The sequence below is a fragment of the Sus scrofa genome, chromosome 5, assembly GCF_000003025.6.
Source record: "Sus scrofa isolate TJ Tabasco breed Duroc chromosome 5, Sscrofa11.1, whole genome shotgun sequence".
In the NCBI taxonomy this organism is placed as follows: Eukaryota; Metazoa; Chordata; class Mammalia; order Artiodactyla; family Suidae; genus Sus; species Sus scrofa.
Window position 1 is genome coordinate 22,569,566 of NC_010447.5, and position 23,927 is coordinate 22,593,492.

At 43.3% G+C, this 23,927-nt stretch overlaps 1 protein-coding gene across 26 annotated transcripts in view; it reads right to left on the reverse strand.

The window, feature by feature from the left end:
• R3HDM2 (R3H domain containing 2) overlaps nt 1-23,927 on the reverse strand; it is a 155,606-nt gene that overhangs the window by 10,921 nt on the left and 120,758 nt on the right. For 9 of the 26 annotated variants that reach the window (XM_021091832.1, XM_021091833.1, XM_021091838.1 and 6 more), the window contains 12 exons: nt 23,589-23,697; nt 20,777-20,872; nt 17,847-17,878; nt 17,696-17,749; nt 12,876-13,108; nt 10,530-10,696; nt 5,857-5,958; nt 3,074-3,316; nt 2,600-2,726; nt 2,202-2,362; nt 1,409-1,563; nt 203-303 (listed from right to left, as the gene is read on the reverse strand). In XM_021091832.1, coding sequence (XP_020947491.1) covers nt 203-303; nt 1,409-1,563; nt 2,202-2,362; nt 2,600-2,726; nt 3,074-3,316; nt 5,857-5,958; nt 10,530-10,696; nt 12,876-13,108; nt 17,696-17,749; nt 17,847-17,878; nt 20,777-20,872; nt 23,589-23,697 — 1,580 coding nt within the window. The remainder of the gene's footprint in view (nt 1-202; nt 304-1,408; nt 1,564-2,201; nt 2,363-2,599; nt 2,727-3,073; nt 3,317-5,856; nt 5,959-10,529; nt 10,697-12,875; nt 13,109-17,695; nt 17,750-17,846; nt 17,879-20,776; nt 20,873-23,588; nt 23,698-23,927) is intronic. The other 17 variants (XM_021091850.1, XM_021091849.1, XM_021091851.1 and 14 more) reach the window with 7 other exon arrangements.

A 23,927-nucleotide genomic window follows, 5' to 3' on the forward strand; every position in this document is an offset into this window, starting at 1 on the left:
AACCTCACCTCTTGAGGGGTCAATTTCAGCACCTGTGGAAAACATCAGCCAGCCAGGATTTTGATCTTTCCTGTGATGGGGTCACAGCTGGGGACAGAGCCAATCCCTGAACTCTTTGCCCTTCCCAGCTCTAGGGCCCAAGTTCTTCAGCAGTGTTTGCTCTCACTGGTACCCAAGACCCCTCAATTCTTTATCCTCTTACCTGAGTACTGTTGTGGCATCTGTGGTGGACTGCAGGGAGAGGGAGACTGAGGCATCTGGTACTGCTCAGAGCCAGGAGGCTGCAGAAACCCCACAGAAGGGCTGGGGAAATGGAGAAGAGAGGAGTGGTAAAGCAGTAGAGGGAGGAACCCAGCTCCTGGAAAACAGCTGTTGCTTCCTGGGCCTCCCCTGTGGGAAGCAGAAGCAGCTCCAAGCCATTCCCAGACCAATTTGCCATGCAATTTCTAAAATCACTCATCAGTTCAAAGTTAATTATATATATTTGTACTTGATCATTTTTCAATTAGGAAGCTGCTAATCAGTACTACAGATGGGATGCTGGTGACACATGTTCTTCCCAACCGTGCAGAAATACCAAATACATACATGTGCACACACACACGTTCTGAGAAACACAACAGAAACACAGACAAAAAGAGTGCCAGAGACAGACACAGAGGGCTAGAGTGCTAGAGAGAAATGGGTAAAAAAATAACTAAAGAGACTTAGGTTATTTTCTTAATGGCAAACACAGATAGTGACCTAAAGACAAATGGGGGAAAGTCCCACAAAACTCAAGGCAACATACATATAAAAAGAGAGAAACATATACACACTGAGACACAGAAATACATCCAGGTAGGACCAGAATTCAGTTCCAGTTCCAGATCTGCTTTTATTAACTACTTGTGCGACTTTGGATAAGTTTCTTAGCGTCCCTAGCTAGAATTTCCTCATTTATAAAAGAAGGGAAATAGACTAGATATTTCTAAGATAACTTCTACCTCTGAAATTCTATTTGCTATGACCTATACTAAGACATACGTAAATAGATACATGAAATACACCGTCTCAGATTCATCCATGGATAGAGGTACACAGAAATCTTTACACATATATACTCCAAACCACTTTTTTTAGTGATAAGCAGTCTCTCACTAGCGAATCCCACTAGTTAGAAAAACAAAAAAATGGGGGAAATGATAAAGTCTCTGTCTCTGAAGCAGGAATTTTTTTTCCTGCAGAATTATTATGCAATATCAAATCAACCAGGGGAAAGGAATGAAGTCCTTCATGTTCTACCTATTTAGGGTACCACTGGGATCTTTACCCCTGCCTTTCTTTTCTTGGGCCAGTGGAAACCAAATCATGGTGTGCAGTTGCTAAAGGTCTGTGAGAGATGCGCCCCAACTCTGGGAGTTCTCACCTCGTACCGTTCTGCTGAGCTGGCGGGATCACGCTGTAGTACACTGGCACACCCCCTGCTGGGAGGCCCCCCTGCACAGACTGGCTTGCAGGGACCAGCATGGGTTGCTGGAAAGGCGGCTGGACCACATTTTGCGAGTCATTGCCCACTGGAACCTAGGTGGAGACGAGAAGAAAACGGCCACTCGTACTCCCAACGAGTTCATCCAGAGAAGAGCCTAGTCATCACTAGTGCAGGACACTCTAATCTCCTTCCCTACCTTTAGAAACTCCTATTCTCCTCACCTATCTAAAGGAAATGCTTACAGAGCACCTCCATTCTCCTTTTCACCAAACCTCACCCTCGGGCATCTGACATATAGGAAGGAGCCTCATGTCCTTTGGGCCCTACTTTTCTGGGCATATATATATTCATCATAGCTGTATCAAGACTGAACAATTTAAATAAAGACCCTTCTCAGACTCTCTGGCTTTCTTTCAGAGGAAGAAAACCTAAAATTCTAGGGGTAAAATAAACAATGTTTTTAGTGTTAGAGTTGTCAGACTGGGTGATGGGGAAACTGTCCTCCTTTTCCTCCTCTCAAGGACTGGGTGATCTTTTTTTTTTTTTTTTTTTTTTTTTTTTTTTTTTTTTGGCTCCGCATATGAGTTAGAGTCCTCGGCGTGCCCCCCCAGCCCACTGCGTCCGCCCGTCTGCACCCCACCCCCACCGATCGTACCCTGGCCAACCCCCTCTTTCTTCCGTCCACTGCCAACGGACCTGGGTGATCTTTCTCAATGCAGAATGCACCCACCTGGTAAGAAGGCAGCGGAGTGTACTGAACCACCAGGCCTTGCATCTGGCCCCCCATGCTGCTCCTCTGGCTGCTGAGTAGGCCCTGGTTCTGTGGCTGCTGGACCCCAATCATGCCTTGGTAAGCCGCCTGCTGCTGATTAGGCATCATGGGCTGTAAACCTAGGGATGGGCAAGGCAGAGAAGACATTAGGATAGTCTCAACAATGTTTGGGATGTCACACTCTCAGGAATTTTCTTTCTGTCTATTTTACCTTTCTTTTTCTGGAGATCATGTGTTCTTCTTTAGGACCCTAATCATTCCTGCCCTCCCACCCCCCTTAAATGGGGAAGGTAATTCTCTCCCAGTTTCTTCCCTTCCCTTATTAACTGCCTTCTGATATCAGCAGTTCCTCTTACCAGGCTGCTGGGATGGCTGAGGCAGCTGCTGACCACGTTGGGGGCTGTAGGCCACCGGGTGAGAAAGAGGTCGATATTGCTGGTTGGAGTTAGGATACTGTCCAGGGGGATAGTAAGAAACCTGGATCTACGGTGGGAGGAAGCAGATATATGAGAAGGTCCCTCAAATTCAGCCCCAGCATCCCTGAACTATTAAAAACATCAGGGTCAATTACCAGAATCTGTAAATGGAGATATTCTGGGCCTGAAACTGCAGCATTAGTATACAAGTTTGAAACAGAACAGGAAGGGCTTATATTATATAGAAAGATAACCTTCTGACTAGAAAGACTATTCTCAAGTGCAAGGTGGGGAAATGCAGGTGGGAGACAGGTATTCCCTCCAGTTTGGCTAAACCAGAGGAGCAAGAAAAAAAGGATTATAATACTGGACAAACTCAATTAGTGATTTAAACTGGGAACCCGAGCCACTCACCTGTTGAGGGGGCTGCATGTAGCCCTGGGGTGGCAGGACTTGCTGAGTAGGTGGTGCATGGCTAGAAGTGGAATAGTTGGAAGTAGGGAGAGGCTGTCCTGTAGAAGCCATGATGAAGCTAGTCTGCTGCGGGTGCTGAGAGATAAGTGGGGTCTGGAACAGAGCTGAAGATGGGTCAGCTGCTTCAGTAGAACCTTGGCGGCTAAGGCTCATTTGTCCAAAGGGGTTGTTGAGGTCGTCTGCCTATTGAGAGTAGGAGAGACCCAAGGACTGAGGTCATATCAAGCCCTATGTCTTTGACCTCAACACAGTCAGACAGATAGACAGAAATAGTATTCCTCTCTACAGCCTTCCTTACTTATACCCATTGGGGACACTCCTGCCTCTGTGCCCTGGGAGGCACGTTTCAGCCCTAAGCATCAGTCATATGGTATTTCATTTATTTATTTATTTGTCTTTTTGCTATTTCTTGGGCCTCTCCCGAGGCATATGGAGGTTCCCAGGCTAGGGGTCGAATCAGAGCTGTAGCCACCAGCCTACACCAGAGCCACAGCCAACGCGGGATCCGAGCCGCGTCTGCAAACTACACCACAGCTCACGGCAACGCAGGATCGTTAACCCACTGAGCAAGGCCAGGGACCGAACCCGCAACCTCATGGTTCCTAGTCGGATTCGTTAACCACTGCGCCACGACGGGAACTCCTCATTTATTTATTTATTTGGCCATGCCCGTGGCATGCATAAGTTCCTGGGCCAGGGATTGAAGCCCCCCTCACCAGCAGTGACAGCACTGGATCCTTCACCTGCTAGGTCACCAGGGAACTCCTGTCATATGATGTTTTAAATTGCTATACGTTAACGGAGTTCCCATTGTGGCTCTGTGGGTTAAGAACCTGAGTAGTATCATGAGGATATGCATTCGATCCTGGCCGCTCTCAGTGGGTTAAAGGATCCAGCATTGCTGCAAGCTAAAGTGCAGGTTGCAGACATGGCTTGGATCTGGTGTGGCTGTGACTGTGGCACAGGCCAGCAGCTGCAGGTCCAAATCAACACCTAGCCTAGGAACTTCCATATGTTGTAGGTGTGGCCCTAAAAAGAAGAAAAAAAATTTTTTTTTTTTTAATTTTTAAAAATTGCTATGAGTTGGGAATTCCCTGATGGCTCAGTGGCTTAAGGATCTGGCACTGTCACTGCTGTGGCTCTGGTTACAGCTGTGGCAGAGGTTTGATCCTGGACTGGGAACTTCCACATGCAAGGGGTATGGCCAAAAAAAAACTGCTATGAATTGAACACCTGTTTGAAGCCCAATTCCAGAGCCAGTTTCCCTACCACATAGGACCACTCTGATTACGATCTTTATTAGAAATAGTCCTGGGGAGGTGGGAGCAATGATACAACTTCTATACATAAAAAAAAACAGGACAAATTAGCGGGAGAAAAAAAGACTACAAGTCATTCTATTTCCTGTCTTCCTCATGCCTCCAAACCATACAGAGGGCCCCTAGGTTGCCATAAATCTTGTTTTTATAATAAAGGACCCAGATAACACCTTGCATGGATTATGGGTGGGTTCATGTGGCTCCCCAGCTCTGCCTGTGCAGTGGAAAGACTGGTGGGCTCTCAACTCCTGCTGCTATTCTCCTTTTTCCTCTTGAAGTCATTTCCACCTCTGTTCTCTGACACTTGCTTAGAGTTCTCCTGCCCTTCAGAAACCACTTCCAATTCTCACCTCTGAAAGGAGGCCAGGGTGAGTGGCCAAGCTGGAGGGCGAGACTGACTGGCTAGTCTGTAATTGCCTTCTCTCCCAGCCCTCTTCTCTAAGCAGCAAGAGTGATGGTGTTCTATCTCTCACTTGTATAGTGATAGGTTAGTTTGTTAGCTTCCTCATCCTTCTGCTCCCTGGACAGTAATTAACATACACATATACATATAATACAGAGCAGAAGTTCTTTTGCAAAAGAAACTAGTAGAAACAAAAGACAATGCTTCCTTGTGGTTTCATTCAATTTTAAGGGATTTTGATCTTAGCTCTTTTGCTACCTTAGAGGGTAGGAATAGATGCCAAGAGGACTGGACTGCACATTATTATGAGGTTCATAGTCTAGGACTTTTCAGAATGGAGATAAGAGATGACAGAAAGAAGGGATTCTAGTGAAAAAGCAGACAGGTGTGATTAACATAAAACTTAAAAAAAAATCAGGTCTCCTATAACCATGATAGAAGGTATTAACTTAGAGACAAATTAGATCTTCAAAGGATTTGTAGTCAGGGTACAAACAATTTAAACAGCATGTGCTATCCAAAAGAGGAGGATATTTTTTATGTAAAAAGACATGGTAAAATAGGGGAACATTTTAAGTTTTTACCAGTGGTACCAGAGAAATCTGCAGCTGTGTTTTTAGTTTTAAAGGAAATTATTCTATACAGAATAAACTGGGCTCCTCAGACCTGTTTGGGGAGCAGACGAGATGAAGAATGCACATGGTGGAGAGGATGGGGAGCCCAGGTTTGGACAACATCCGATTTTGTTTCCCCTCTTGAAACTTAGGAGAACTCGGTGTTCTTTTCTGTCTAACATTTAGGCATCTTTTGAAAGTGCTGTGATGAGGTCACTAGAATGAAGTATAGCTCAGCCTGGGCTGGCCCCTCAAGAAGAAATATCTTCTAACAATGGTCCTTTCAAAAAGCACAACTGCTTTTCAAGGTTGTCACAGACTGTCCAGACACACCCACAGATACAGGCCACACGTGGACAAGACAAAAAAGGGGAATGGAGTTTATACCATGTTGTACTGCTGGGGCGGAGAGACTGGCAGAAGGACTTGGGGACAGGAGCCTGGAGAGAACTGAACAGGCTGCGGAGCGGGCTGCAGAGCTGGGACTGGCTGTGGACCAGCGAGAGACATGTGGGAAGGGAAGAGAAAAGGGAGGCAAAGGGAGAGGCAAGGGTGGTAGGGGCAGAGATGGGGAGGGAAAGGGAAGGAACAACAAGGTTAATCATAAAAGAAACTTCATGTGAAGAGTACGGCTGCTGAGCAGGCTGGAGACCAAGCTTGGGACAGCTTGTGGCTTTCACATCCCTAACAAAGAGGCAATCTCTCCTATCAGGACAGACCCACTGCACACTCTGCCCCACTGGCCACTAGGAACTTGCAGCTGTTGTAAGCAATCTTAGGACTTTCAGAGCCAGAGTCTGCTGCCTGATTCCAAATGCAGTTTTTTCCCCAAGCATTTTCCCTAAGCACATGATTCCTAGGGAGCACAACCCTCCTTGAATGCCCACTTGAGAAGGGATTCCTGCTTCTGTAGAAAGGGTCATGCAAGGTCTGGTTCAGCTCTCCCAGGCACGGTCCTGATTTCACACCACAGCTCTCTTGGAGGAAGTGCTCATTCGCAAGGATCATCTCTCTCTCCCGAGGGCAGAGAAGGAAAAAACAGCCAGTTCACGCCTGGTTCCTCTACTTCCTCCTGCTCCGTGATTGTTCTGTGTGCCTCCAGGCTGTGAGGGCAGTATGAAAAATGCCCCCATAAGCAAACAGGGAGGGATTTAGGAATAAAATATAAATAGCCTCGTTTTAGCTTTTGTTCCTTGGGTCCCTTCACTGGCCTCAAGCAGGAGGACTTGTTTATTAGGAATGCGATGTGTTCTACACCAACTAATGGGGAGTTATTTTTTTCTCTCCTTTCTTCCCCTCCAGCCATTTCACGCACCTTATCAGTTCTCCAGTCATAGCCCGATGGTAGGAGGGGTAGGAGAAAGGAGAGAGGCCAGGAAGAGAAGGGGAAATAATGCCAATATACATTGTCTCATTTACATGCATTATCTCATTACAACCTCACAATAATCCTATTGGGAGATATGATAACTTATATTTGCAGTTAAGACAGTAGGGCTCAGAGAGATTAAATCACACAGCTAATGCGGCAGAGCAGGGATGGGAACCTAGCTTGCCTGATGTATGTTCCTTCCACTCCACTCTAGCAGCAGCGAGGAGGGGAGGAAGAAGGAAGTCAGGTGGAATTACATAAACGTCTTTTTGTTTGTAAAACTCTCCTTCTTCCTTCCAAGTTTAGAGTATTAAGAGTTGTAGGGGACCAAGGTATCTATATCATCCCCTGCCATATATCTCCTGGGAGGCACTTTCACAGAGAACAGTTCCAAGAGGCAGAGTCCAGGAATTAGAGGATACCCACAATGGAGAATACTCCTGATATCTACACTAGGTAAAATGTAAATCATCTTGGTCAGGAAAAAGTTACTGAGAATCCACTGTGTGACCTGGGAGAGATGCTACTACAGCCTTGAAAATAAGCTCTCAGCTCTCCTGGCACACCTACTTTCTGTAAGCCAGCAGCATTCCAAATATAACTGCTGGCAAGCTATTCAGAATGAGCTACCTGTGCTGGTAGCTTTTAAACGCATTTTCTATTATCCTAATCCTCTTCTTTCTCTTGCGGGAGGGCCTGTCATACTCAGGCCTCACATTCTCAGGGGGACAAGGGGAGGCCTTAAGGACAGAGAAGTGGTAAAACAGCTCTGCCTGTTTTCTTCACATTTTTAAGTTTTGAGTAAAAAGTGAAGAGGGAAGAAATGATGTTCCTCTATTAGGTCTCTCCTGGCTGAGGAAGGGTAGTGGTAAAGGAAGGCATTTCTGTGCTTTTTTTTTGCTGTTTTGAAGTGCTTTATTTTTTACGCATATATACATTCTTTTTTTATATTATTTTCCATCATGGTCTATTCCAGGAAATTGGATATAGTTCCCTATGCTATACAGTAGGACCTTGTTGTTTTTCCATTCTAAATGTAATAGTTTGCATCTACTAACCTCAAACTCCAGAGCTAGGGAACTTCCAAAAAAACATGGGAGAAGCTAAAGACTGGCCTGAGGGATGTGACTGCCACCTACTGGTGACTTCTGGGTTGGATCATTGACTCCTGGATCCTGACTGGACTCTACAGAGAGGCTCAGAGGACTCTGGGCAAAAGGTAGCCACTGGCTCTTTAACACTCAGCCTTACCCCTTGGTTTCACATGTTCTGCTGATACATGATATGGAAGCCTGCTTTGACAGCAGGGGTCTGCCAAGAAGGGAAAAAGCATAGTTTAGCCAGCACTGTCCTGAGGCCTGGGGCAAATGCTTTTTGCTACGGAGGTAAAGGTAACTACCTTTTCTAAGTTTTTCTTCAAAAGGAAAACCTTTAAAGTAAGCACAGTGGTGCGTGTGTGGGGGGGGGCGTGTTTACTTCCTTCATCCCTGCACCATTTGAGAAACTAAACAGTAAGTACTCTGAGGTTCAGCAACTTGAGTTGAGAGACAAGGAAAAAGAAAAAGAAGAAAGAAAGAAGCAGTAGGTATATTAGCAGCTACCATAAGTGCTTCAGACACAGCAAAACTTAACCAGCATAAAGATATTTTAGTTTGGAGTTTGTGATTGCAATTAACTGTAAGAATAAATTTTTGATATCTCTGTACCAAATAATGTTCCCTTGTTCCCAATCTATAGGGCCTCGCCTAACAATGTACTCCCTGTAGGAGACCAGTGAATACCAACAACTGACTCTCATGATTCAGATGGAGGGACAGATTCGGAGTAAAAGTTTGAGATTTAAGGCCGGTCACCTGAACATTCTATCTAAAATTTTTTCAGTCCCAAATGGTTTTTCTCTTTACTTATCTCTTTATTCCCTTCCCACTTTTGCTGTCTGTTTCTAGATATGGATGGAAGGAGGAGGCAGATGGAAAATTAAGAGGCAGAAAAGGGAACAGAATTGTATTAACATACATACATTTTAGAAAACTCAAAAAAATAGTGGGACCCTAAAAAAGTGAGACACACACAGAAAGAGGGGTCAGCCAGAGGGAGAAGTTCAGGTTTATCCAATTACAGGTCTGAATTAAGACACAGACAGGGAAAAGCACAAACACACATGCCGTGTTTCAGTATGGAGGGAGGTAAGCTGATGTGAATGAGACTTGATGAGGTGGTAGGTATATGGTGGTAAAATAAGAAAGTCAGGACTATAGAGAAACTGATCTAGGGACTGAGATGAAGGACTTGGAATGACATGCACGTGGGTTACATTAAGCCACAAAGCAGAGGTTCCTAGATCCTCAATGTTCTATTTTAGCTTCATTTCACAATATATGAATGGGGTCGTACTGGGCCGTTCCGGGGTGTTTCCACTCTAGTTTCCAGTTCCTAGGGTATGAGTGCTTAGGACTTACTTCTTGTACCTATGGAAGAGATATATCTGAGGTTAAGCTGGACTAACTGAGCAGGGAAATGAGGGAATCTGGGAGGTGAAACGAGAACTTGAATTCTAATATAGACGTATTGGCTTCCTGACTATCAAGAATATTCCAGGATAAAGTGCAGGCTTTATTCTATTCATGAAGGGCTCTATTCATGGAAGAAAAGAGTAAGTAAAGATAAACTAACACAACACTGTAAATCAACTATACTTCAATAAAAAATGAAAACCAATTTATCAAAAAAAAAAAGAGTAAGTAAAGATCTCAGCACAACTTGCCTCAGAGTATTAAGGAGACTTTAAACCTAGAACACTGAGGTTCCAGTTTAGAACAGGATCTGATTGTTAGGCTGATGACTTGCATGGTCTCTCCACTGAAGCAAAACTTCTAGTTAGTTTTCAAACCCTAGTTAGTATCAACATCCAACAGTCCAGAACAGAAGGAGAAAGAGCTCTTCTGGAGTTCCTGTGTGGCTCAGTGGGTTAAAGATCTGGCACTGTCACTGCAGTGGCTCAGGTTGCTGCTGTAGTATGGGTTCAATCCCTGGCCTAGAACTTGTGCATGCTGTGGGCATGCGCTCCCCCCCCCAAAAAAAGGCAGAACTCTTTTATGGCACAGGAAAGAAAGACGCTGGAGGGTTTTGTGCTTTTTTTTGGCCATGCCCATAGCATGCAGATGTTCTAGGGCTTACATCTGTACCACAGCAGTGCCCCAAGTCACAGCAGTGACGGTGTATGGCAGGGATCTTGATGAGTGTGGTTTCCTTTCCGTTCTTCCAAATCCCAACACATAAATATTTGTTTAGGGATCAACAGCCGTATGAACACATTCAGCTAGACTATGGTGGGAACTGTAATCTTTTCGAGCTCCATGTATGGATACAGGGAGGAAAATCACCTTGCTAATTACACAGGATGGGGGGAGAAACGTGGATTAGGGTTAAAGATCCCGCTGACATTTTTCAAGAGGAAAAGAAAGAAATATAAAGCAGAAAAACTCCCAGGCTGACTTTACTAAGAGCACTTTGGCCAACCCTTTGCCCTTAGTCTTTTCTCCCCACAACTAACAAGAAATGGGGGATGGAGTGGCATGTCTCCAAAAACAGATCTTTCCTGCCACCCACTGCACAAGAGACATGACTGTACTTCCAGAGCTTGTTTGAATCAGAGCAGAGGGGGCTCTGGCACTGAGTGGTGACTCACCTGTGAGATCATGTGATTATTCAAGGGTGGCTGTTGCTGAGGCGTGGGTGGGAGAGCAGGAAGTTGCTGCTGCTGCTGCTGTTGCTGGGCAGTACAAGGGAGAAGGCCCCGGACAGACTGGGATGAGGTGACCTGGTTGCACACTTCTGGGGCACCTAGCGCCATACCTAAGGCAAAGGGGAGACCCAGCAAGAGTTGTAAGCACAAGTCATGAACATACCACCCCTGGAGGGCACAGTTGCCAGGCTTTACTCTTTCCTTACTGTTTTCCTTATCATTCCCCTTCTGTCCATTCCCACATTGTCTTGGGGAGATCCAAGCACAAGCACAGATGCACTTCAGTTATCCTACTGGTGGGAGTCCTCATCTTAGCAGGTTTCTGCTCCTCAGGGACAGTAACCACCTTGACTGTCACTGTTTGGTTTTGGAAATGAACAAAATGTGAGGCTGCTGAAGCATCTTCCCTGGGGTACCTAGAATCTGCCCATCATGATTAGACAGCTGAAAACATGAACGTCTGCTTCCTGGGAAGCTATAGATTCCTAGTCCCTTTAAAGACCTATCTTCTCTTTGATTTCTTCTCAACTTGTAGCATCTCATGAAAGTTGCGGAGAAGGCAAATTCCAAGTACATGCCCTTGGACACACATACACACAACCTTCATCTAACTATTTCCCCCATTTCCAGGCTCTCCAAGTGATGCACGCATTTACATAAAATGCTATTACTGAATATTTACTATGCATAGGCATCGTACAATAAACTGAAGACATAAAGGTAAAGGGAACACAGTCCTTGCCCTTAAGTGGCACAGGCTCTTCCAACAGGAGATGGACATCCACACAATGATTACAATCTGATAAGGATAAGGGATCCATTAGTGATACAACAAAATTGTGTGAAAGCAAAGATGAGGAAGTATAACTCTTGGGAGGGTTAGAGGGAAGGATTTAAAGAAGTGGCGAGAGAAATGGGTTTTAAGGATGAATAGAAGGTCTATCAGACCAAGAGGGGACAAAGTTAATGCCATATTCAAGAAATGGTCAGAGGGCCAGAGAAGGATGGTCATCAAGAAATGAGACTGAGTTGGCAATCTGGAGTCAGGACCTTATGTTATATTAAGAAACTTGAGTTTTATTATGCAGGGAATGCAGAAACATGAATATTTTTAAGACAGGACCGATGTGATTAGATCTACGTTTTAGATTAGTGAACTGGCTCCAAAAAGGATGAGGATAGAGCAGGGAAACCAGCTTGAATAAAGGCCTGGATAAAGGCAGAGGCAGTGGGATTAGAAAGGAGGTAACAGGGAGTTCCCCTACGGCTCAGTGGGTTACAGATCCAGTGAGGTCACTACTGTGGCTCAGGTCACTGCTGTGGTACAAGTTCGATCTGCCTCAGAATTTCCTTCCACAAGTGACAGGTGCGGCCAAAAAAAGGTCAACGGAAAAGGGCAACAGAGACCCAACAGAGGCAAAATTTTCACCACTACTGATGTCTTTTGAAGGGAAGACCTGCAGAACTTCTGCGATGAAAATGAAGTAATTCTTCAGAGGCAGGAGGATGGTGAAATAGAGGCTCCATGAGCAAAAAGAGGTAAATAACCCTGTGCTAAGAGTGCAGGGACAGATGAAGGTTATAAAGCAGCTCAGGAGAGCTGAAGAATGGTTACCAGGCTGGCAGGTGGAACACATACTCCTCAGTGACTGGGCTCCACAGAAGCAGCCACAGTAGTACTTCTTCAAGTTCTAGCCTACTGGCTGCTACCAATTAATTACAAAATTACAAACGATTCTGTCTGCTCTATAAACACTCTATAATCTCAAGGGCCAAAGAATGAAAGTAGTTATCACCCTCATTTTAGTACATAACCAGAACCTGGGCTGATAGGGATGTCCTATCTCGGTCAAAAATCAGATAAAATAACCTAATTCCAATTGGTGTTTTTCAATTAGGAAAGAAGGTTTGAAAGACTATCAGAGAAAAGGACTCAAAAGGACAACAGATCCAAGAAATCAAATTTCCCCTCATCTGGCTGTGTTAGGTTTCCCAATGGCCAAGTGTTTTGTTAAAAGTAAACATCAGTGGAGTTCCGGCTGTGGTATAGTGGGTTAATGAGCCAGCTTCTCTCTGTGGCAGCTCTGGTTGGATCCCCGGCCCAGAGCAGTGGGTTAAGAATCCAGTGTTGCTGCAGCTGTAGTGCAGGCCAAAGCTGCAGCTCGGATTTGATCCCTGGCCTGGGAACTTCCAGATGCCATGGGTATGGCCGAAAAAGAAGAAAAGAAGTAAATACCAGTGATATTTTGCAGAAGATAAGAAATGACGGAAGGAGAGAAGCTATGGTACCTGGCCTGGAGATCCTTCCAGCACTGCCACCTTTACTGCTCCCAATGCTGTCACCCCGGGTGAGGATAGAGATTCCACTGAAGCTGCTGGCCTTGGTGACGGGGGGCCGCATGCTCCGGACAGAGCCGTCAGAGTCTGTGCTGCTCCAAGGCCGTGGCTCCAGGGATTTGAGTTCGCTGTCTGTGCTGCTCTGGCGGCTGCTTGAGGTACGGCTCAGCCCCTCACGGTTTCCCCTGTGGAGACCACAGTGGTCAGAGCATCCCTCACCTACCATTTCAGAAGAAGGGCTAGAGAAAGTTCATTTCTATTCTTTCAGTAACAAATAAGGGGTGAGGGTTGGGGGAGGATGGACACTGACTTCTTGTTAGTTAGCTGGCCAACCAAGACTTCATGGGAGCAAACAGAACAGATCCAGTACAGTAACAAAGAGCACAGAGGCAAATCTGGAAGACAGTGCACTGGCAACTAATTCAATACATCAGACCAGAGGTGGATGGGAAACCACACACATGATGCTGAGATTGGCTGTGAATTCTTTCCCCCCCTGGCCCTGCAAGGATCCCACACATGCAGGAAATAGTGGGGAGCAGAGGGGTACCAGTTCCTTCTGGGAGTTCTTAAAATAAAAGGACTCTTAGAAGTTACTGTTTCTAGAAGGCAGGAGTAGCCAACGTCATGGATAAATCCTACAACACATCTTCCACAAAACACATGTTTAAACCAGCAGAGGAGCTGCTTATGGCTACTTTTCCAGGTTTGGAAAGAAAAATGTAGTGGACTAAAGGGGCATTCTGGAAAACTTAGTCTGATAGTCTGGAATCAACCCAACTTGTTTTGTGGAAGTTTTGTGTTGATATCTGGGAACAAATGGTTCCAGGGTCTCTAAAGGCTGACCCTCTCAGCATGATCAAGCAAATATGCCCTCAAGATTTGGGCAAAGAGCATAGGCTTGCTTCTATATTAATAAACCTATTGCCGTAGGCAAGGCACAAGTCTATTGAGAAAAGGGATTCATCTCTTTATTTTGCTCTGGAAATACCAGGGTTATCCTGATGCCATAATCACTGTCTGTACTTATCAAGAGCTGTACCCCTCAAGATAGATGAGGTTATCAGCCTGAGGAAAACCCTAAGTCTTGTTGAACTCTTAATTAATAAGCAACCAAGAACCAGGAATTTGCCTTTCATATCCCCTACCTCCCAGCAACTGATGACCTAAGGATACCAAATGACAACAATTATAAAGATTTTGGTATGTATAGTGCAGAGCTACTGAGCAAAAATCATAGTTTCTTGGGTTCCCTCATTTCATCACTATCTGACCCAGCAAAACAAAACAAAACACCCCCCCAAAAAAACCCTATCCCAATCCCTTTTGCTTCAAAGACTTTAGGCTCAGAGTTATTCTAATAAAGAAAGGTATTTTCCTTAAGGGGATAATATTAAAGAAAATACCTATCTTTATTAGAATATCTATTCCAAAGGTACTGTAGGAAAAACAGGCAAAATATATGCTAGGGTCACTATATTAGTTTTTAGTCAAGCCAATCATGGTGGGCTAAGAACACAGTGGCATAGCTGGTTAGGGACATGCTAATTCTATGAATCCTCAGGAGATGTATATACAACCTCAATGCTTCTCTCTATACAGTTAGAACAGAGGACTGGAAAATATTCCTTTTTCCCCAAGACTATCTCTTTCTCTTTGGAATGCCAAAAGTAGAATGGGAAACAAGAAATGAGCATAAATCAGGGACTCTCTGGGAATAGAACCAGACCAGAAGTGAGAGCCAACAGCCCTCATGGACAAAACAAGTCAACTGAAAGGACTCAATAAAGACGTATGTGTTTGTAAGATATGGGGATACAGAAGTAGCAAGGGATAAGGCTGTTCATCAGAACTTGAATTTTGCAAGACAAGCCCTAATGGCATTTTATACTTAAATCAAATACTGCACTATCAGGACAATTTCGTCATACTTTCCTTTTTTTTTTAGGGATAGACAGTGAATGAGTCAACTTTAAACCAAACACCCTAGGAAACTTGAACCAAAATGGTAGCACTTTTGTACTTATCCAGATCTCAAGACAGTGATGGCCAAGTGCTCAAATGTGGATTGTCTGATGATCTTCTGACTAACCTTGGTTAGCACACTACACCACTGAGAGAGTTGAGTCTGGGCTAGGAAAGAGATTAGTTTTCCTTCTCTAGTCATGTCTTTATACCCTAAAAATAAGGCAATTACAGAAAGTTACCAGATTTAATTATGAGCGATAGATTGGGTTGTGTGTGTTAGACAGTGAAGGACAGAGGACATTCATACTGCATAGTCTTATGCAATCAGGAGCTAACTTAGGTTTACAAGCAAATTTAGTGCTGGTGAGAAGTCCAGTTTGTTGGCTCTGGGGAAAGAGGCCCATGGAATATAGGTGGCAATATATATCAGTAAGCCTCAGTGTGGCTTATTCATCCACAGAATAGAATCATCCAAAGAATTAGGAAGTTGCCATGGTTATTGCCAATGTAAATGATGAAATCTGGTATATCAGTATTTGTTTCACACACCTGGGAAGAAAGGCTTAAAGCAGTTAGAGAAGATCTGTTTCTAATCACTATAGTTCTGGACTACTCAAATAGAGGAAGAAGTTACCCCCTTAAGAATCCATGGAGCTGTATTTTAGATGACCTGGATCTTTAATCAAAACTCAGTATGGAAAGCAGCCAGCTTAAAAGGTCTGGATAGGAGAGGGTTGCACCTGCTTGCTAGATTCTTCAAGCTATTATCCGCACAGTTTGATATAGTCTGATGCTCCACAGCACTAACAAGGGCATCACTCTTAGCAATGAATCAATTAGGCTCTGAATGGAACAATACTCAGAGGGGAAGGGGTGATGTTTGTAGAGAGCTGGTGTGGTGTGGTAAAAAGAGCACTGGCCAAAGAGCCCCAGTTTTGCCACTAACAGCCATGTAAACTTGGGTCAACTACTTAGTCTCTCTGCTTTTATTTATTTGTTTGTTTCTTTTTTTTTTTTTTGGTCTTTTTTGTCGTTTTAGGGCCACACTGGTGGCATATGGAGGTTCCCAGGCTAGGGGTCTAATCGGAGCTGTAGCTGCCGGCCTACACCACAGCTTATGGCAACACCAGATCCTTAATCCACTGAGTGAGGCCAGGAATCAAAACCATAACCTCATGGTTCCCAGTAAGATTTGTTTCCACTGAGCCACAACGGGAACTCCTGCTTTTGTTTCTTATATAAAAACCAGATTATCAAATCAGGACACTGAGAGAATTCAATCAGATATAGTGTACTTTGGCAACTGTAAAGCACTGTGTATTACAAAGTCACACACAGGAATTAGTTTAAAACTTCTGTTTATTATAGGTATTCTGGAATGTCTTATGGAACACAATTTTTCTTAAGGTGGACTCTATCTCAACCACTACCCATAATGCAAAGCTGTCTCTGCCCGGGGCTTTCAGACAGACCTCAGGGCAGGCTGATCTAGGAAAAAGAGCTCAGAGATGTGGAAGGGGAGACAGATCCTCTATCCCAAGAAGGGGAAATCTTGCTATCCTAATTCCCAATGGTCTGACTAGCTTTAGAGAGGAAATAGGGAAGGGACAACTAAAGTACTGAGAATGAGAGCTCTAAAATGTGTTAGTTCCCATCAAGCCTAGTACCGAAAAAGAGAGAAGACCTTTGAAAAGTCTAAGACCTGAATCCTAGTATTAAATATTCAGGTTTTCTGTTCTCTATAGTTTTTCTATTGGTAAAATGAAAAGAATATACTCAAAATGAGTTGGTGCCAGGATACAGTCCTAAAGTGCTTCTCTCACCACTGCCTTGTGTAACTGTCTGGGGTGAGACTAAGACTGAAATGAAAAGGAGATTCTCACGACCACCTTGTGGAAAATGGCGAGTATTAGGCACTTGAGAAATTAACACAGCAGCTTTCCCCAACATTCAGAGTAACTCATGGACAATCATATAAAGGACATGCTCTAAGCCCATTCTAAAGCAGAACAAGTTCTTTCTGAGATCATCTTATATATTATATAGTCCCAAAGAGAAAACTACATAAACAGAGGTGTTTGAGTATTTTTTCATATGTGTGTATGTAGTATTCTTTCTTTTTTCCATCCTTCCTCCCTCTCTTTCTTTCTTCCTTTCTTTCTGGCCACACCTGCAGTATATAGAAGTTCCTGGGCCAGGGATCAAATCCAAGCCACAGTTGCAAGCTATGCCATAGTCGTGGTAATGTTGGTTCCTTAATCCACTGCTCATGGCTGGGGGTTGAACCTGTGCCACCACAGAGACAATGCCAGATCCTTAACCTTCTGTGCCATAGTGGGAACACCTGTATTATTCTTTCTTAAGGATACAAAATATTCTCTATACTGGTCAAGGATAAGCTCTTCATGTCTTCCCACATATTTGAAAAGGTAGCCAAAAGACATCCATTCTTTTACCTTAATATAAATCTATGTTGAAATCCTCCAAAAATGCCCAATTCCAGCAAGCTTTTGGGATAGAGCAGTACCTATCCCAGACATATTTATTTGGTCCCCTTCACGACCTATCCAGGACTTAAATCAGCAACTTTAATAAAAATAAAGTCATTGAACAGGAGCCTTTTTTTTTTTTTTTTAAATGGGGAAAAATATCCAATGTTGCAAAAACCACAAATTGAATTATTCCACAAGCAGCCATGCATGGAGCAAACTCACTCTGCTGAAAAGATTACAGCGAAACAAAATAAAATTAAAAAAAAAAAAACAAACAAAAAACAAGGAGAGATATAGATCACACAGAGGTACCTAAAAATCTGCCTTCTCTTGTGAGAGCTAGAAGAAAAGGCTTCTTTGGAGAGTCTGTTGGTTAACATCAAAGAAAACATCATTACAGGATTATATTAACCTCACTGACAAAGCTCAATGAGAAGCGGGGAACATGCTAAGTGATACTAACCTGATGTCATTTAGATATCCGTTCTGGCCAGTCTAGGTGAGGGGGAGAAAACGGAAAATAACTTATAAGAAAACAGCATGGCATAACCAAAAGGGTGTCCATGATGCTATGAATACCCAAGGTCCTCAAACCACGCTCACCCCCCAACAGGAAGAGAGGGAGCACAGACAGGATGACCCACACCCACACACCCGATCTGACTTCTCACCTTTAATGAGAAAGAGCATTCGGCGTTTTTAGCCTCCCCACAGAGTGTTTAAAAAGAGAGGTTGATAAAGGTAGGAGTATGGAAAGGAAAAAGAGGAAAGTATTAACCTAACTATTATTTCCTTTTTAGCTCTAAATTTGTTCTCTCTAGAGATAAGCTGAGCATAATAACTGGTGTGCTTGGTCCTAAAGAGTGTGTTCAAAGGAAGGGAAAAGGGAGACCAGAGAAAGAAATTTAGTTTTTTTTGGGAAATCATCCTCAATGGCTATCCCATTTCTGTCCTCTACACTGGCCAAAATGAAAGACATTCTGACCTGAGACCCAAGGAGAGTAAGAAATTGGGGAAGCAGGTACTTTTCAGAGCCTAGAAAAAATGAGAAAATTACAATTCTGAAACATTCCTTTCGGGATCGTTTCCTGACAAAGCCACTGAGCTGAGTGAAGTAAGCATTATGGTGGACTTCCAAGCCTTAGAAAAAGGTACCAAGAGTGTTCAGCTGCTGAGCACCGTGGGCTCTATGCAGAGCAGAGCCTATAAGGGGCAGCTTTTCCAATACACAACTCAGGCTCCAGAGAAGGCTGCAGCAGCAGCATTTCCATCCAAACACCCTTCTTGCAAATTCCCTTTCTTTTTGGACTGTCTCTTCATTTCTTCCACCCCAACCTACAACTCTGCTCTTAATCAGCTCCCTCTGACTGGCCAGGTTTCTTCCTCTCCGCATGGGAATCTTTGGCATATGGTGGGCTTTGGCCATTTTTTCTTCTCATCTAGACCTTTTGAGACTCCTGATGCCTCTACCACAACAAACGAGGGTTAGGAAGTGCTGAAATGAAAGTGATAAATCCATAGGATTTAACAAAGAATACATATATTAGTAGAGGCTTGAGAAAAAAGGAGCGAAGAACTTGACTTTGTTACAGTTGTAGATAGATACAGTCTGTCTATAGTTATAGTTCATAATATGCCCTAATACCCTATTAAAAGTTGCTTGTGCTTTAAGAATGACTTTGCTAATAGCTGGCATGGTGGGACAGTCACTGTCCATGTGTCAGTGAAGCAGAGGAGCACAACACAGATAGCTACACTATGATGTCACTGAAACTTCATAACCTAAAGAGCTCAGAACAGAGCAAGTTATTGAGAGGTGGTTTACTTCAGGAGTTAAGATCATGGACTCTGGAGCCAGACCGCCTGAATTCAAATACCAGTGCTTTCACTAACTATGTTATGATCTTAGGTTACTTAACCTCTCTATGCCTCAGTCTCTCTGAGGAAAATAATGTAACCCATTTCACAGCCTTAGTGTAAAGATTAAACAAATTAATGTATATGAAGTGCTAAGAGCAGGGTCTGAAAGATAATAAGCACTATATACATGTTTGTTACTAATAGCCACCATCCTGCTCTGTCCACAATTTAAGGTCATCACTGGCCACAGCCATGCACAAATGACCTCTCTCTACTCATTCCACTCAACTGGTTTGCAGATAAAGTTAGAAAACCCTCTTTAGGCTATGGCTGGATAATCTAGAGGACAGATGTTTCTGATTCAGAACGGAAGTCTACATAACATATAAGATTAGAATATTCCTTCTTCTTGGACTGTGGGTCAGAAGGTTTGCTGTATATCTGTCTGAAGTGAGGATCCTTGGAACACTTGGGTCTCCTGAGATAATGGAACAGGTTTGTAGAGGGGTTTAGTTTCCTAGAAGCCAGAGACAGTGTTTTTCTGAACTAGGTGATGATGAGAAGATATATATCTCTATATCTACATAGAGATATATATCTTGATAAGGGAGGGGAGAGTGAGGAAATGGGAGGAGAATGGTGTCCATTTAAGTACACTGATTAAAACTGGCCATCTTTTGATAACAAAGGGAGGCAGTCTCTTCCTTTGTTTACTAATTTGGCTATAAGATGGTGCTGCTATCTGAATCGGACATTTTCTGGAGATAAATTTCTCTCTTGCCCTTCCTGAATTTCTCCTATATTTCTGTTCTGTCTGGTTGGCAAAGCCCACCAGATATAGGGGTACCAAGTATATCAGATATGGCCCAAAATTCTTAAGAATAAAGTTGTCTACTATAATTCATGTTGCCTTTTGGCCCATGGAGCAGTCCTATTATAAGAAGCAAAGTAAGAAATATAGGGAGAAAGAGACTTCCTATTCAGGTAGAGATTGTAGGGAATAGTGAGTGGTACCCTCTGTGCATGTGGAACATGGAGCTCAGAGAATGGATGCCACATCTGTGCTCTAACCACCACCAACGTAACCTAAAAATGAGCCTGGCCAAACAAGATGAATGTACAGGCTGTGCAGACATTAAGTCTTCCACTTAAAAGCAAAGATGCCTAAAATGCGTAGTGGAAGTGAAAGAGGGTAAGTGGGAGAAGGGTTTGACAGGCAAGATTCAGGGCCCTTCTGTAAACCCTACCAAAACCATTTCTATTTTCAGTCTAATCATATCTACCAAATTCAGCCACTCCATTTGTTCTCTTTATATGCCATGCATGTTAAAAATGATACAAATAAAAACCTGCAGGTTCTTAATAAGCCACACTTAATTTGAGAGATCAAATTTGGGGCTGGCTGATGTTGGTTAAAAACAAAACCAGAAAAAAAAAAAAAAACAAACATTTACGGAGGGTTCATTCCATTCACAGTTCCAAAGATTAAGAGCTAAAAGCTAGGGGCTGACAACTCTCAGAAGCTACACTTACCTCTCGGGCAAATATTCTCTCTCGGACCCTTTGATATTCCTCCTCTCTCTCTTCTATTGACTTGCTCCTCCTTCCATCCTGCAATGGAACTCTGATCTAGATCGATGAGCAGAATTAAGCTAGTTAAGTTCTCCTCGTACTGCAAGCTCACTGCACACCAGCAAGGAAGAGAAACCGGGAGAGTTTATAGTTGCCATCAAAAAAATGGAAAAAAAAAAAAGAAATAAAATTTCCAGTGTTGGACAGGTTTCACTGGGTACATCTGACCATGCAGTTTGGGAGATCAGGTTTTCTGGATACTTGGGGCCTCTCCATTTCCCTCCCCTTCCCAGAGTATCAAGAACAATAACTATTAGGATTGGGTTGCTTCCTTGTATAATCAGGTACTCTCCAGTCAATAAGCATCAAGAGAATAGCCCAGGGAATAAACACTACTTTGGAGGGAAAACAAGGGATAGGAGGAAGCTAGAGAGGAGAAGAAATACGTACTTAACAGAGCTGAATGTGGAGAAGAGTTTTTACAGAATTAGCACCTGATACTATCCCTTTTTAGTCACTAATGCCATGGCCTGTAGACCCAAGTCACACACAGCTCAGCAAAGAGGGCCTTGGAATTGAAATCCCAAGGGCGAAGCTAAATTCAGAACTCAAGCATTTTTTTCTCATCTTAGCTATAGTTACTGGAGGGAGGGAAAGAAAGAGAAGTTATAGAAATAGAGAAGAAAGAGAACAGAGCAACACAAAGAGGAAAAGAGAGAGAAAAGGAGAATAGAACAGAAAGGATGAACAGAGAAAGGAATAGACAAATGAGGTATGGCTAGGAAAAGATAGGGTGATAGAAGGGGATCAGAAGGAAATGGAGGATAGAGAACCTACATTCTCTGAAAAATGTAGTGAGGTGGCTAGAGGGCATGGCTGGGTAGACCACCACCTCTGGCTAGCCTACCACCCAACTCTCCATCACTGTCTTTTCTTCTCTTAGCCTGTGAGTTGTGAGCACTGCCCTGGGGAGAGTATTATAAAGTGTCTCTGTCCATATTGCTCTTGAAGGCAAGGTGCTCTGAGGGAGATAAGTCATCAAGTGCATGTCATCAGGTTATAAAAGATTCTGATCCTCAATCCAGAGGCTCTGAAAGTTTCAGATGAAGCAACCTAGGAGATTGCTGCTCTAGGCTGATCTTCACCAATTTTCAGAGGTTAAGCATAGCTTCAGGGATATCAACTTTTGACTAGATGTAGTTCTCACTATCCTAAAGAACCTAAATTCTACTAAATATCCTTTTACAAATCCCTTTCTAAAAAGACACAGGACCTCAAGTTGCTATACTGTCCTTATCCCCCAGCACCGGTAAACCAGCAGCAGAACAGAAAGAGCATAATGGGCTTTGAGGTCAGGCAGAATCTCCGCTCTGCTATCTCTGAGTAATGTCATTTCAGGCAAGTAACTTAACATCTCCTAGGTCAGTTTTCTTATATTTAAAGTGGTGCTAATAACCCTGTCTAGACTGGGTTGTGGAGAGGATTAAATGAGATAAAGCAAATAATGTTTTTAGAACAAAGTTTAGTTCAGGGAAAAGCCTCAATAAAATAGCAATTACTGTGTTTATTATTAATATCACAAAAAGTACATAAAGCCTATACTATTATGGATCAAGCCTGAAGCTGAGAGATGAAAAGTTCGTAATAAGGAGAGATTCCATTCCACCCCAATGTGCCTCTAGGCCTGAATAATTCCTGATCCACAGAAAAGGGGTTTTGGGAAAATGGAGAGAAGGGCATCAGGATGGAAAGGCTCTTTCTTGTTTTTTAAATTTTGTCTTTTTGCATCTTTCATTGTTTTCAATCAGACCCAGCATGTTTGTCCACAATAGATAATGGCACTTTTCTCAAAAGAACTCCCTCAAATACTCAAGACCATATAGTATCCAAAGAAAACTAATTTTGACTCTAGAGGTAAGATATTATATAATAATGTTTACATATTAATTAGCAATACTAATTATTGGCTTTACCCAACCATGTTCTTCAAATCTTAATCCTGGTTCTCCACCTAACTTCCTTTGGAGGCCAAGCAGACACAAGCTGGATCTTAATCCCATATGAGGCTAGGAAAGCTAACCCTCAAACTATCACTACCTAAAGGATGGGGTAGATGTCAGGGCAAAAGCCAGGCCCATAAATGAAGGGATGGGGCAGATTTTTCACTTCTTATTCCCACAGGAGTGGATCAAAAAGGGGCTACTGCTTGAGGTTCCCAGCATCAAAAGCCAAATCAACTCACTCACCTTGGTGGAAGAAATTGGGAAAGAATAAAAGAGTTTGTAGAAAGGGATCAGGAACACCTTTATAAGTGGGTAAGTAGGTAACAATTTTGCCAGTTCACAGCTAGCCCTGAGACAGGAAGAGTGGAAGTAGGATAAAGTAGCTTTTGGTGGTTCCCCAAGAAATCCCTAACTATTAAAGAAAAAAAGAATGGAGCCATCAGCTGAATCAAGGCTGAAGCAGGGAGGGACCTTGCTTTGTCCCCAAATGAAGTGGAATTAGAAGTCAATGGCAGAACCAGGGAGTTCCAGGCCAAATGAGAAAACCCAGCAAACCTCAGCACCATGTCTCTCTGGGCTAAGAGGGTGGCATTCAGCTCAACGAATGTAGTTAGTCCTCAATATTAAGCCAAAGCCAACTCAGTATAGCTCAGTACATTTTTTCATATGAAGGTATTTTGAGTTTTCTCCATCCCACAAAAATTCTTCTCCCCTCCCAGTTTCTCTTACTGCAATCTTTCTGCATAGACCCACCCCTTTCCATTCTTCACCTGGTTATCATCTCGGTCCATACTGGCATCATCTCTCTTGAGAATGAATCTCTGTTGAAATTCTGTGTTCTTCTCATCCTTTATATGTTCTGAGAATCTCTGTTCAGGGCTGGGATTGGGAGAGAAATGTGGAAGGAAGGGAAGAAAGAAAGACTCTTATTAGACCTCCCAGTACAGCTCTCTTAAATTCCACAACTCCCACCCAGGGGATTTCTGAAGTCAGGCACCCAAAAAAGTCACATGAAAGTTTTAATGAAATCTTCAGGGACTGTTCTTTATACATCTATAATTTATCTTCCTCCTAAGTTATATCTGAACTCTTACTAAGGGAGAAGAGAG